This window comes from Drosophila mojavensis, unplaced genomic scaffold (assembly GCF_018153725.1).
Source record: "Drosophila mojavensis isolate 15081-1352.22 unplaced genomic scaffold, ASM1815372v1 contig_72, whole genome shotgun sequence".
Classification (NCBI taxonomy): Eukaryota; Metazoa; Arthropoda; class Insecta; order Diptera; family Drosophilidae; genus Drosophila; species Drosophila mojavensis.
In genome coordinates, this window is record NW_025318897.1 from 1,483,868 (window position 1) to 1,499,360 (window position 15,493).

The 15,493-nt window shown below is 42.9% G+C and overlaps 1 protein-coding gene and 1 long non-coding RNA gene across 7 annotated transcripts in view; both read right to left on the minus strand.

Annotated features, from left to right (window-relative positions):
* LOC122757399 overlaps positions 1–1,910 on the minus strand; it is a 34,619-nt gene extending 32,709 nt beyond the window's left edge. Inside the window, exon 1 of the long non-coding RNA XR_006357427.1 lies at positions 1,209–1,910. This is a non-coding gene — a long non-coding RNA (uncharacterized LOC122757399). The remainder of the gene's footprint in view (positions 1–1,208) is intronic.
* Positions 1–15,493, minus strand: part of LOC6586963 (probable arginine--tRNA ligase, cytoplasmic) — a 106,031-nt gene that overhangs the window by 75,270 nt on the left and 15,268 nt on the right. For 5 of the 6 annotated variants that reach the window (XM_044009353.1, XM_044009352.1, XM_044009350.1 and 2 more), the window contains 2 exons: positions 9,111–9,275; positions 5,043–5,207 (listed from right to left, as the gene is read on the minus strand). In XM_044009353.1, the coding sequence (XP_043865288.1) occupies positions 5,043–5,207; positions 9,111–9,275 (330 nt within the window). Of the gene's footprint in view, positions 1–5,042; positions 5,208–5,277; positions 5,383–9,110; positions 9,276–15,493 lie in introns of all 6 variants that reach the window. The other variant, XM_044009355.1, reaches the window with a different exon arrangement.

A 15,493-nucleotide genomic window follows, 5' to 3' on the forward strand; every position in this document is an offset into this window, starting at 1 on the left:
TAGAGACTTGAAATTTGGAACACATACTCGTGTATATCTCCGATTTATAAAGTGTTAAAATTTTCCCGATCCGCCCACTAGGGGCGTGGCAAATCGGAAAATGCATTTTCCGATATACCAGAAATCATGTTTGTTGAAGAGCTAGAAAGCTGAAATTTGGTATGTAGGTCCTCGTTGGCCACCCAAGATCACGAGCTATGGCGGATATATCTACGCCCATTGGGGGCGTGGCAAATCGGATAAAACTGTATCTCCTAAAGTTGTAAACCTAGAATGCTGAAATTTTGCAAGTCAGCTAATGGTATGATTCTATAAAGTCTGAAGATAAATTACAAGTCTACGCCCATTGGGGGCGTGGCAAATCGGACCTGAAGATATAGTGATTTTTTAATTTCTCCTATATTTTGGACACTATTGATGGCAGAGACCTCAAATTTTGTATATATACTCGGACTGATCACCCAAGACCAAAAAGTTTTGTCGGATATATGTCCGCCCACAGGGGGCGTGGCAAACCGCAAAAATTTATATCTCCTAAAGTATAATAGCTAGAAGCTTCAAATTTGGATAGTTGAGTTACTGGTAGCCTCCTCTATCGATTCCCCAAAAATAATTTTTACGCCTCTTTAGGGGCGTGGCATATCGAAAAATACCCTGTAATTTTCACATTTTTTGAGGGTAAGCATTCAAACTTTGCAGTTAGGGTACCGTTATCTCTTTCTAAAAACTGACCAAAAATGAGGTGTCTACGCCCAGTTGGGGCGTGGCAAATCGGAAAAACCTGTATATTCTACAGTATTAGAGCGAAACTTAACTACTAAATTGTTGATGGGATGTGAATGAGTATTCCGCAGTCGGTAACGCCCGACTGCAACGTTCTTACTTGTTTATATATATATATATATTTTCTTGAATAAGCTTTATAAATTTTACACTTCTTCTTCTTCATAACTTATATGATGATTCGCTTTCGCAAGGTACACCTACTGAGTGCTGGTTCAGCGTACTCAGGCTGGGAGAATGTTTTGCTGAGACACGCTAGTTTCGCTTGAGCGCTTCAGAAAACGACAGTATCTGGATCTGTAAACTCCGGCTGTTCGCCCGGCTATACAGGCCACTCCTACTATTCCACTCGCTCACAGCACAACACTAGCTTCCTTTCACAAGCTTCACAACACTTCTCTTACGTACGGCTACGTGCTACTTACTCAGATATGCAGGCCTCGTTTACGCTGCTGGTCTGCACAAATGTCTTTGTTGGTGCCGCTGACGATCCTGATTGCCTCTTTAGTCGTCGCAAGGATTTCCACTGGATGTCCTTGCTGTTCTCACGATGTCCTGGGAGTTCTGATTTGCCACTCGCGTTGACTTTCACTTTTCACTGTAATACTTTGGCACTCTCTTCACTCCATATCGCAACTGTCCACTTTTATCTCTTCAGAATTTAAGAAATTAAGACCTCGTATGGAGCTGGTGGTGCCCCTTATACACCAGCCACAGGCCGAGCTTCGTGTGGTAACGGAGACTGTTAGGCTCTGAAGCGGGGCCTTTCTGCCGCTCGTGTCGCAGAAAACGGTAAAGTGGCGTGATCTAGGCTGATGCCACTTTCCTGCCAAATCACAAGGCATTCTCCCATTGGCCGAAGTACCGTTGTTGCCCTGCGAATAAAAGTGTCCACTACTATCACCCGGCCCGAACGGCACCTCGCCTAATGGTCCTCGATGATCATCGTGTGTGCGACGCGAGCCCATTGCTGAATTTGTAGGAGCGAAAGAGGCCGACTATAGTCGGACCTTGACCCTTTCCAGTAGCGAGGGTCGCTCTTACAGTACTCGCGTCGCTGTGTGGAGCAACATGTATATGCATATGAACGCACAGCAAATACGTACATTCATATACATTATTAAGTGCATACCTATATTGCTCCTCACGTAGTTTTATAATAAAAAGAAAGAAAAAAAATTGTAATTTTTAAACATATCAGTTAGTTTTTATAATCTAGGTTGCAATTCCAGTATTTATTTTCAATTTTTAACCAATTCTAGCCTGATTTTTACTCAGCAACGGCGCTCAACACGCAATAAAAGTACCGTACAATTTTTTTTGAGGATACTCGCCTTTCGTTTCCTTTGTCTAGGTTTTTGTTTTATTCTACTCAAAGCGTAATCCAGTCTAGTCAAATCAGTATCTAGTCGAGCACTCTCAACTAGAATTTTCTTACTTGTTATGCCCTGAACCTATTGAAAATGTGAAATCAGGGAATAATGTTTTTGTGAAAAAGTATGTGTTAATGCCAGATCCCATTAACAGGATTGCTCCTCCCCCACATAGCCCGGCTGTGTTATTAACAGCACTCTGTTGATGTCAATTAACAGCGTTCTGTTAATAGTACAACCGTTGGCTCTCGTCAATTGCCTATCCTGGTATTGACACTTCTGTTCATATATACATATATCAGAGCTTGCAAATGAGAGTTGATCGTTTTTTCGTTTATTCTCTTCCTCGCATCTTAACCAAAAAAATTGTGCAGACACGTCTCGCTCTCAGCGTCACTCTCTGTTTTCTTTAGCATCTGTTTCGCTCAGACGCAATGCAATGACTCATTCGTGTGACGCTCTCACATGAGTGTCGCGTAAAACTAACACGATTTTCCCTCACACAAAGACTCTCAGCAAAAAACACTTTGACTAAAAAACTCAGCAGAAAATGTTTTTGCCTTCGTGTGCATGTAAATACACGCATACATACATACAAAAAGAACGCAGCAATCGCGCGTGATTACCCATACAAACGCAACTTACTGTTACTTCATTTAACTCAAGCAAACGATCAGTGTTTGACTTGAGGAAACGAAAACAGAAACAACTGTCTCCCTCAGAGCGCGAGAAAGCTAAGCCAGACGCGACAAAAACCGTTTCTGTCTGAGTTTTTTTGACTGTGTCACTGAAAGACACTTTTTTGCAGACAACGAAAAAGTGTTAACAGTTATTTGCGAGCTATGACATATATAGATATTCTCTACACACTTTTTATACGAGCGACACAGCTCTCATCTACCAATAAAGATTAAGAAATATACAACCTGATCTTTTGTACTTATTGAAGACGCCACCACTACAACAGTATGTAACAGGCAGGAGTAATCATCGCAGACCCCATACAGTATATATATTATTGATCAGTACGACGAGCTTAGATATATTCATCATATGTATATACGCAGTAAATCTGAAGTCTCCAGGTGTAAGTGTTCAAATTAGGCTAAAAAAAAAAAAAATCAATTTTTAGATTTTCCTCAATAAAAAAGGCATCGGATGAGTTATCGAAAAAATATGATTAACTTGTACTGCGTATGGTATATGTTAAGGTATTTGAATATATGCCCTCTGCTTTGAAATTATATAGATTAAGAAATTTAATTATTTAATTATGAAGTTAAACCACTGTAAAGAGTAGTTGTTGTTGTACGCGCGAGCACGGGAGTGTCGCTCTCCAACGATCGCTCTACCGTTGCTCGCGCCTAGATGCGCATAGGTGCGCTCTCTACTGAGCAAGCTGTGCTTGCGTTGATGTGAAATTAATAAATTAATACGAATTGAACCACTGGTGCCAACACTTGCCTTCTTATTCTGACGAGGTCGCAAGTTGCATTTTATACTCTGGACCTTAGTTGACGGACCAGACTCCATATCACAGGGCAGTATACACAAGTATGCAAAATTTCAGCTCTAAGTTCTGAGATCTAGGCGTTCATACGGACGGACGGACAGACAGATAGGGCTATAAATAATATATACTTTAAGCGGTCTGCGATGATTCCTTCTGTCTGTTACATAAATTTTTTATCGAGAATGATAGAAAATTTGATTTTGTTATTTGCAGCCTAATTTGAACACTTTTAGACCTGGAGACTTCAGATTTTCTGTGTTTATACATTTGTTGAATACAGTAAAGTATATATATTTTTGATCAGCAAGACGAGCTGAGTCGATATAGCCTTGTCCGTTTGTCTGTCAGTCCGTCCGTCCGTATGAGCAAGCCGATCTCAGAAGATATCAGAACTAGAGATCTGAAATTTGGTATGCATACTCTTGTATACCATACGCATTACAAGTTTAGCTTATTTTTACGAAACTCATCCAATAACTTTATTATCAAGAATAATCGAAAAATATATTTTTTTTTTTTTTTTTTCAGCCTAATTTGAACACTTTTAGACTTGGAGACTTCACATTCACTGTGTATATACATTTGTTGAACACAAAGCTTTGTGAATTACAGGTTTTAGATACATTGCACCAATAGCCAACAATTTGTAAAAAACGTATTTCAAGTACTAGAGACTTGTGCATCGGAATGTACATACATTTGAACATTACGATCACGTTTTGAAAGTTTCATAAATATAATCAGTCTACAAATGAAACTATTCAACATATAAATTCTTATAATAATGCCAACACTGCAGCGTAGCCCAAACGCAGTCGCTACTTACTGCGCAGTCAGCAGAGCGCTAAAAGTACATACGTGTGGATGCATGTGTATGTATGTGTGTAAAAAGAAGTACAGAATGATTAGAATATCAGCTTAGAGGGTTCAGGGTATCTCCTAGTCGAGCAGTCTCGACTAGAGCATTTTTAATTGTTTCTGATTTAATTAAAATTAATTTAAAATTAAACCAAAATGTAGCAAAATTTAAGGTATGTGCTTCTTACACAGTCAAACCCAGCGCCAAGTGTAACCATTTTTTCGATATATTGATACTAAGAAAACCATATCGATGTTTTTCCAAAATTTGAAAATATCGATTAAAACGATACCGATCCAAAATTTTTGCAGCACTCTCCAACTCGAGCAGTGTCGGCTAGAATTCGCTTTTTGTTTTAAGTTAACTTGTTTTACAGTTATTTCGGATTGGAGCGATGTTTTTAAAGTTTTTGAAGTTATTGTCTTGCGGCGAGCATAATATTTAATGCTAAAAGTCGTAGCATAGGTGTGATCTTGTTTATTTTAAGACTGGCATGTTTAAAAAGATTTCTCACCTTGCGAATTAGGTTCTGGCAAATTATCACGAGGTACTAGGTGCATGACAGTCGTTTTCCCCAATGGAAGCCCCAATGCACCCAATGTTACGTTGCAATGTAAAAAGCGGCCTTGATATATGAGACGTAATATTTCTGATTTCGAAACAGCTTCTTGTGCCCAATCTAAAATATATAAAAAAAAAAAAAAAGAATAAATGAGCATATTATTTGGTAGTTTTGTTGTCAGTTTTACCATTAACCAGAGTACACATAGACCGGACTTGTAGTGTAAAGGTTTCTGTACACTTTTTTTCGAGCATTTTGACGCCAGACAACTTCATATTTATTCGGCTCCTCACTTTTAGTTTCGGGCAATGAAAATATACGAAAGCACAATCATTTCGCTTCACCGAGATGGTCAACTTTTGAACAAAAGATGACTATGCTAACTTTTTATACCCTGAACTCATTGAAAATGGGAAATCAGGGTATAATGGTTTTGTTAAATGTATGTAAGAGGCAGAAGAAGGCGTGGCAGATCCCATAAAGTATATATATTCTTGATCAGGGCGACGAGCTGAGTCGATTTAGCTCTGTCCGTCTGTCCGTCCGGCTGTCCGTCTGTCCGTCCGGCTGTCCTTCTGTCCGTATGTTTGAACGCGTCGATCTCAGAAGATATAAGAGTTAGAGACTTGAAATTATAATAAATAAATATATATCTCCTACATCTTTAAAGCTAAACTCTCCAAATTTTGTATGTATACTTATATATACGTATATGCATTTTATACAATTTTTATATCATTGCTGAATTTGTAAGAGCGAAAGAGGCCGACTATAGTCGGACCTTGACCCCTTCCAGTAGCGAGGGTCGCTCCTACAGTACTCGCGTCGCTGTGTGGAGCAACATGTTTATGCACGTATCTCCTCAGCAACGGCGCTCAACACGCAATAAAAGTACCGTACAATTTTTTTGACGTTACTCGCTTTTCGTTTCGTTTGTCTAGGCTTTTGTTTTACTCTACTAAAAGCGTAAGAAGTAAAACAGAATACTTAGCGACTTTGAGTACCATTCGTTTCGTTTTGCAGCAATGCTTGCGATGCTCAAACACATGCAAATATCAGTATATTTGGAAGACGATCGCAAGCACGTATACCCCTGCAGGCCTCTAATCAATATTTTACGTTGTATAAGTTAATGTGATTTTATTTCATTTATATTTTGAAACATATCGAATTTGAAATTTTCAACCATACTAATTATTATTATTAAGTTGGTTCAGGGTAGTATCTAGTCGAGCACTCTCAACTAGAATTTTCTTACTTGTTATGCCCTGAACCTATGAAAATGTGAAATCCGGGTATAACGTTTTTGTGAAAAAGTATGTAACAGGCAGGAGTAATCATCGCAGACCCCATAAAGTATATATATTATTGATCAGCACGACGAGCTTAGATATATTCATCATATGTATATACGCAGTAAATCTGAAGTCTCCAGGTGTAAAAGTGTTCAAATTAGGCTAAAAAAAAAAACTAAAAAAAATCAATTTTTCGATTTTCCTCAATAAACAAGTAAGAAAGCTCTAGTCGGGAGTGCCCGACTACGAGATCCCCTGAACCCTTCGAGCAATAGCTGTTTCAATCATCGCGTCTTTCTGCTTACACAAGACACACACACGCAGACACACACACACACACGCGCATACACACACAGGCATATACACACACATCATCACACACACACACACACACAGAGATACGCACGCACGCATAAACACGCATTGGCTGCAGGGAAATTAATTGCTCAATAACTTTTCTTGTGGATGTAGTTTCTTCGCGAAACTTTCAGATTATGATTATATCATGGATATGTATGTATTTGCCATAGCACAAATCTCTAGTATTTGAAATACGCGTTTTACAAATGTGAGGGTGAGGGGGTGAATTAGGGGTGGGGGGTAAATTTTGACAAAAACCGAAATTGTATAAAATGCATATAAGTATACATAAAAAATTTGGAGACTCTAACTTTAAAGATATAAATTTATTACTGGGTTTCGATGTTTTTAATCGATAACAAAATAACGGGGCAAATTAATGATATTTAAAGCAAAACTCGATGTGTGCTATACACGGACCTAGGAAAAAAAATTCAAGTCTCTAGCTCTTATATTTTCTGAGATCGACGCGTTCATACATACGGACAGGGCTAAATCGACTTAGCTCGTCGCCCTGATCAAGAATATATATACTTTATGGAGTCTGCCACGCCTCCTTCTACCTGTTACATACATTTAACAAAACTATTATACCCTGATTTCCCATTGAAAATGGGTTCAGGGCATAAAAAGGCATCGGATGAGTTATCGAAAAAATATGAGTAACTTGTACTGCGTATGGTATATGTTAAGGTATTTGAATATATGCCCTCTGCTTTGAAATTATATAGATTAAGAAATTTAATTATTTAAATATGAAGTTAAACCACTGTAAAGAGTAGTTGTTGTTGTACGCGCGAGCACGGGAGTGTCGCTCTCCAACGATCGCTCTACCTTTGCTCGCGCCTAGATGCGCATAGGTGCGCTCTCTACTGAGCAAGCTGTGCTTGCGTTGATGTGAAATTAATAAATTAATACGAATTGAACCACTGGTGCCAACACTTGCCTTCTTATTTTGACGAGGTCGCAAGTTGAATTTTATACTCTGGACCTTAGTTGACGGACCAGACTCCTTATCACAGGGCAGTATACACAAGTATGCAAAATTTCAGCTCTAAGTTCTGAGATCTAGGCGTTCATACGGACGGACGGACAGACAGATAGGGCTATAAATAATATATACTTTAAGCGGTCTGCGATGATTCCTTCTGTCTGTTACATAAATTTTTTATCGAGATAGAAAATTTGATTTTGTTATTTGCAGCCTAATTTGAACACTTTTAGACCTGGAGACTTCAGATTTTCTGTGTTTATACATTTGTTGAATACAGTAAAGTATATATATTTTTGATCAGCAAGACGAGCTGAGTCGATATAGCCTTGTCCGTTTGTCTGTCAGTCCGTCCGTCCGTATGAGCAAGCCGATCTCAGAAGATATCAGAACTAGAGATCTGAAATTTGGCATACATACTCTTGTATACCATACGCATTACAAGTTTAGCTTATTTTTTCGAAACTCATCCAATAACTTTTTTATCAAGAATAATCGAAAAATATTTTTTTTTTTTTTTTTTTTTTTCAGCCTAATTTGAACACTTTTAGACTTGGAGACTTCACATTCACTGTGTATATACATTTGTTGAACACAAAGCTTTGTGAATTACAGGTTTTAGATACATTGCACCAATAGCCAACAATTTGTAAAAAACGTATTTCAAGTACTAGAGACTTGTGCATCGGAATGTACATACATTTGAACATTACGATCACGTTTTAAAAGTTTCATAAATATAATCAGTCTACAAATGAAACTATTCAACATATAAATTCTTATAATAATGCCAACACTGCAGCGTAGCCCAAACGCAGTCGCTGCTTACTGCGCAGTTAGCAGAGCGTAGGCTTATGCGTGCGTGTGAATGCATGTGCATGTGTGCATAAAAGAAGTGCAGAATGATTAGAATATCAGCTTAGAGGGTTCAGGGTATCTCCTAGTCGAGCAGTCTCGACTAGAGCATTTTTACTTGTTTCTGATTTAATTAAAATTAATTTAAAATTAAACCAAAATGTAGCAAAATTTAAGGTATGTGCTTCTTACACAGTCAAACCCAGCGCCAAGTGTAACCATTTTTTCGATATATTGATACTAAGAAAACCATATCGATGTTTTTCCAAAATTTGAAAATATCGATTAAAACGATACCGATCCAAAATTTTTGCAGCACTCTCCAACTCGAGCAGTGTCGGCTAGAATTCGCTTTTTGTTTTAAGTTAACTTGTTTTACAGTTATTTCGGATTGGAGCGATGTTTTTAAAGTTTTTGAAGTTATTGTCTTGCGGCGAGCATAATATTTAATGCTAAAAGTCGTAGCATAGGTGTGATCTTGTTTATTTTAAGACTGGCATGTTTAAAAAGATTTCTCACCTTGCGAATTAGGTTCTGGCAAATTATCACGAGATACTAAGTGCGTGACAGTCGTTTTCCCCAATGGAAGCCCTAATGCACCCAATGTTACGCTGCAATGTAAAAAGCGGCCTTGATATATGAGACGTAATATTTCTGATTTCGAAACAGCTTCTTGTGCCCAATCTAAAATACATACAAAAAAAAAAAAAAAAAAAAAAAAAAAAAAAAAAAAAAAAGACAATAAATGAGCATATTACTTGGTAGTTTGTAAGGCGGCTCACTGAACCGCCTCACATAATTTTTTGTTATTTTTAAATAGGCCAAGGGACGCGCGCAAGTCGCGGCGATCGGGAATGCAACTCTGTCCTTCGCGGCGAAAGTTCGAAGGGCCGACGCCGTGGTGAGTTGTATTGCCGACGCCGAGGCGGATCGCGGCGGAGGCTTGGAGGCGGCCGACAGAGAGCGAAATGATTATTAGTTTTCGGACAGCGAAGAATAGCGGGTGAGCGCAAGTGACTTATTAGAGTTTAAGTAACATGTAACGAATTAAAAGCCGAAAGTAGAAATAGAAGGGGATGTAGAAATAAGAGTGGAATGTTTTAAATAAATTAAAAGAGAAATTGAAGTGAAATTCGGCGTGTTGTTTATTTTGCAAGTTTAACACTAACAACAGTAGTGATTCCCTATTCCTCCCCCGCTCCCCTCTGTTCCATTCGTTTCAACCTGTCGCGGCAACGCCCGACTGTAAAAAGGAGTTGGCTATAAAGAACGCGGCCGCGCCCGTTCACCGAGTGGACAAGCCCCGGCTGTCGTCAACTTGTGTTTCCCGTATTTTCCCCCCTCCCCTCTCCTCACTCTAGTCCCGGCAAAACACAAATTTCTTGTGATCAACCACCCTGGGCAGACTTACGCTGCCCCGGCCATAGTGGTACTTTACAAGTGGCGCCCGAGCAGGGACCAGGGGCTGAGGAGAGTGCGGCGAGCTAGCGGCATAAAGACCCGCAAACTTGCCCAAATCCAGGTAATCCAGGTGTCGAGCATACCCGCGTGTACCCGACCTGCGCAACGAAATAACGAAAGAACAGCGCTAGCGGCGGCAAATAACGGCGTGAGCGTAACGGCGCTAAAGTGCATTGCACCGAAGGCGCGTCAAAAGCATAGCTAAACTTATGTGTTTGTGTATACATATATTCATATATTCATATATATATATATACATATTTATACGAACATATATACAGAAGAGAAAATTAATGTAAAAGGGAAAACAAATTTTACAAATGTTAATGAAGTGTGCGGCCTCGTGAGCGGATATACCTCACGGCACGTTGCAACAGGGTAAGCTAGCGGTTCTCAAGTCATAAAAGTGCGGCGCACATTGGGTCGGAAGCAAGAGAAAACTTAGACAAAATAAGTTGCAGTAAAACTGCATAAAACGAGGAAATATAAAGGAGAGGTAGAAAGAAAGAAAATATATATATATATATAAGTGGTAATAATAATAATGATAATAATAAGAATAGTGATGAGAATAATAATGGAAATAATAATGACAGTAATAGTGAAGTGAACTGTACATTCTTATTCTTGGTGCGCGCGGACTCGTGAGCGGATATACCCCACGGCTCAACACGACAGAATAGATTAGCGGTCACTGGGCCATAAAAACGGAGCGCACAGTGGGCCAAAGGCGAAATAAAATAGAATGAAGTAAAATAAAAAAAAAAAATAAAATAAAATAAATTAAAATACAATAAAATAAAATATAATAAAATAAAATGAAATAATATTTATAATAAAACAAAAAAAAAAAAAAAAAAAAAATGTGGGAATTTGGTTTATTTTATTCTTGGTGCGCGCGGACTCGTGAGCGGATATACCCCACGGTTCAACACGACGGAATAGATTAGCGGTCACTGGGCCATAAAAGTGGAGCGCACAGTGGGCCAAAGGGGAGATAAAATAAAATAAAATAAAACAAAACAAAACAAAATAAAATAAAATAAAGTAAAGTAAAATATAATAAAATAAAATAAAAATTTACAGTGGGGAATTTTGTTCATTTTTAATTCTTGGTGCGCGCGGGCTCGTGAGCGGATATACCCCCACAGCTCAGCATAATAAATTCGAGGTCATGGGGCCGTAAAGAGAACAGTGGGACAAGGGTGAAATAATAGCGAATAAAATAAAATTAAATTAAATTAAATTAAAATAAAATTAAATTAAAATAAAATAAAACCAAATTGAATTAAATCGCAGGAGATACGATCTCGAATAAGGTTGGCCGACGGGTCGTCGCTGGACGTAACGCGAACAATGAAGGTAGTCGTGGCCCTCGCGGAGAAGGTAGTGCAGATGACGGTGCTCATCATGCCGACTATGTTGGATCACATTATTTTAGGGATGGATTTCCTGTGCGCGGTGGGGGCGACGCTGCGCTGTGGCGACACGGAACTGACGATGAGAATGGAAGAAACGTCAAAAGAGAGCAGTCGCGTTGAAAACGAGGGGTCACTCGCTCGACGCTCGAGCTACGCTAATGTGAACCCCGAGGCGCCAAGCTGGACTCCACCGTCGAAGAAACGGAGAGCTCGGGCGGATGCAGAATCGCAGAGGGCACCGGACATTTGCGCAAGGGCCGACAGGAAGGGAGACGAGCAGCTCGAACGGAAGCTGGGAGAGCACCCCACGATGCGAGACGCAACAGATCCGGAAGAAGAACGCGACGCAAGGCCGGCCCTCGGAGCCGTAGTGTGGCCGGAAGATCTGGATCCTAGCCTAAAGGAGTTCCTGGAGACCGAGCTAGCACTCTTCGAGAAGCTCGAAGGAGTGTCCCACATAGATAAACCCCTCAAACAGAGATACTACCCGAAGAACCCAGCGATGCAGAAGATAATCAACGAGCAGGTTGACGAACTGTTCAGGGTTGGAGCTATCGAGCCGTCGAGGAGCCCGCACAGCGCGCACATAGTCCTGGTGAAGAAGAAGACCGGAGAATGGCGCATGTGCGTGGATTACTGGCAGCTCAACGCCCACTCGATTCCGGACGCTTATCCTGTTCCCAGGATTAACCACATCCTGAAAAGACTGCGGCAAGCCCGGTTCATATCTACGCTGGACCTCAAAAGCGGGTATTGGCAGATCCCGATGGCGGCGGACAGCAGGGAGTACACGGCTTTCACCGTCCCGGGGAGAGGTTTGTTCCAGTGGCGGGTAATGCCCTTCGGACTGCATTCGGCTGGGGCAACGTTCCAGAGAGCACCGGATACGGTGATCGGACCCGAGATGGAGCCCCACGCGTTCGCATACCTGGACGATATAGTGGTGATCGGAGCCTCAAAGGAAGAACATACGGCCAATTTGAGGGAGGTTTTCCGGCGACTGAGAGCGGCTAACCTCAAGGTTAATAGAAAAAAATGCAGCTTTTTCCGAGAAAAGTTGGCGTATCTAGGCCACGTCATTAGTGGGGAAGGGATCTGCACCGACCCCGCGAAAGTCGAAGCGATTCGAGACTTCCCCACACCAAAGAACCTGAAAGAGCTACGACAATGCTTGGGAATGGCGTCTTGGTACAGGCGATTTGTGCCGAACTTCGCTTCATTGGTCCAACGAATGACCAGGCTGCTCAAAAAAGGGCAGAAGTGGGTCTGGACCGAGGAGCAAGAAGATGCGCTGCAAAAGCTGAAGGGGAGCCTAACGACAGCACCAGTCCTGGCGTGCCCCGACTTCTCGGAAAAATTTGTGCTGCAAACCGACGCCAGCGACTGCGAGCTGGGCGCAGTGCTAACTCAGGAGATCGAGGGTCAGGAACGAGTCATAGCCTACGCCAGCCGAAGACTGACTAAAACGGAGGTGAATTATTCGGCGATCGTCTGGGCAATCAGGAAGATGCGTTGCTATCTAGAAGGCTACAGGTTCGACGTAATCACAGACCACCTGGCGTTGAAATGGCTGAACTCGATAGAGAGCCCCACGGGCAGGATCGCCCGATGGGCGTTAGAACTACAACAATTCCAGTTAGACGTCCGTTATTGCCGGGGAAGCCTAAACGTGGTGGCCGACGCACTGTCTCGCCAACCCCTGGAGAATTGTCAACAAGCGGTGGAGGAGTGCCTCCCTTGTAAGTGGATAGCGAAGATGCGCGAGAGTATTGCTAACGACCCAGAGAAGTTCAGGGACTACGTAGAGGAAAATGGCCAGATATATAGAAACTTGGGCTATCGGACGGACGACGAGGATTACATCCCTTGGAAGCTGTGCGTCTCCGAGGGCCAAAGAAGCAGGGTCCTCCATGAATGCCACGATGCCCCCACAGCAGGACATCAAGGGGTGAGAAAGACGGCAGCTAGACTGGCGCAGAGATACTATTGGCCGGGCATGTTCCGAAATGCCGCCAAGTACGTAAAGCGCTGCGAGACGTGCCAGAAATTCAAGTGCGTACAACAAAAGCCGGCCGGGCAGAAGCTGACAAGGCAGGTAGCGGAGCCAATGGCGGTCTTATGCGCAGATTTCGTGGGACTTTTACCTCGATCCAAGCGTGGGAACACAATGTTGTTGGTGTTCCACGATGCTTTCGCTAAGTGGGTGGAGCTAGTGCCGTTGAAGAAGGCCACTACCGCGCTGCTGCAGCTAGCGTTCCGGGAACGTATACTCAGCAGATTCGGAGTACCCAGGACATTCGTATGCGACAATTCAATTTACAAGCAGAAGCTTCAAGGCGTTCATAGAATCCTTGGGGGTGACGCTCCAATATACAGCGCCTTATTCGCCGCAGGAGAATCCGACGGAGACGACAAATCGCACGGTAAAGACGATGGTAGCACAATACGTCGAAGGCCATCAAAGCTCGTGGGACGAGCTGCTGCCTGAGATAACGCTGGCCGTCAACTCGAGTGTGGCCGATTCCACAGGCTTCACTCCTGCATTCCTAATGCTGGGGCGGGAGCCACGCCTACCCGCCGCACTGTATGAAGAAGTCACTCCGGGTTCTGCGACGAGAGAAATCCAGCCCAAGGCCAAAGAAGTTAGGATGAGAGAAATCTTCGACGTAGTCCGTAACAACTTACAGCGAGCCTCGAAGGATCAGGGACGATATTATAATATGCGTAGGCGCGAATGGAGGCCGAAGCCAGGTTCGTCAGTCCTGTTGAGGCAGCACCCGTTGTCCAACGCGGCGGATGGCTTCGCAGCGAAATTGGCACCGAAGTATGACGGCCCGTTCAGGATCGTTAGCTTTGTCTCCCCCAACATCGTACGCCTCACCAAACGCGGCGAGCACAAAAGAAGGGTAGCTAGCATCTCCCAGCTGAAGCCCTTCCATCACGACGGCGACGAGAGCGAGAAAGAGCGGGACGAGAGCCGAGGGACCATCGACGTCTCTGAACACTGACGGCAACACACCTCAGTCATACCCTTTCCCCACCTCAAACCTGTTATCCAACCCCCGTAGTATCTCGTGAAAGTTGATATACTAACTGGTAGTTTAGGAGGCAGTATCCTAAAAAGTGTGTCACTTATACTTGGGTTTTCAGATACAAGAACAATGGAGAACGTGGTCATCATAATCAGCAGCGAGGACGAGAGGGAGGAAGAGGCGGCTCGCGTGGAAGATGTCAGCGACGCTGACACCGAGCCATTCCCGGGTACGGGGTACCAAAGGCGAGGCGACCCGAGGGTGGGCCGGGAGTATTACAGGTCTCGTGAGGAGCGACCCCCACCCAAGTTCAAACACACGAACGAGGCCGAACTGCTGGCCGATATGGCCGATATCTTGGACGGCTGGGAGCCGAATTTATTCGAGATCCTCATGGGGGAGAGCCCCCCTCCATTCGACCCAGCGCCGGTCATCCCACCCGGCTGGAAGATCCGGCCACCGGGGGCCTCAGTGGACGAACAGACCATCCGAGCGGTACAATGCGAGCTAGGGATGCGGTAGCTACCGCGCAGAAGGGTGCGTTTCCGTGTTCGTACCGAGGGCGCCACGGTCAATGTGACGGTTACACCCTCGGGGGGCGTGACCCTCGCTCTAGTAAATAAGGGGGGGTGTAAGGCGGCTCACTGAACCGCCTCACATAATTGTTTGTTATTTTTAAATAGGCCAGGGGACGCGCGCAAGTCGCGGCGATCGGCAATGCAACTCTGTCCTTCGCGGCGAAAGTTCGAAGGGCCGACGCCGTGGTGAGTTGTATTGCCGACGCCGAGGCGGATCGCGGCGGAGGCTTGGAGGCGGCCGACAGAGAGCGAAATGATTATTAGTTTTCGGACAGCGAAGAATAGCGGGTGAGCGCAAGTGACTTATTAGAGTTTAAGTAACATGTAACGAATTAAAAGCCGAAAGTAGAAATAGAAGGGGATGTAGAAATAAGAGTGGAATGTTTTAAATAAATTAAAAGAGAAATTGA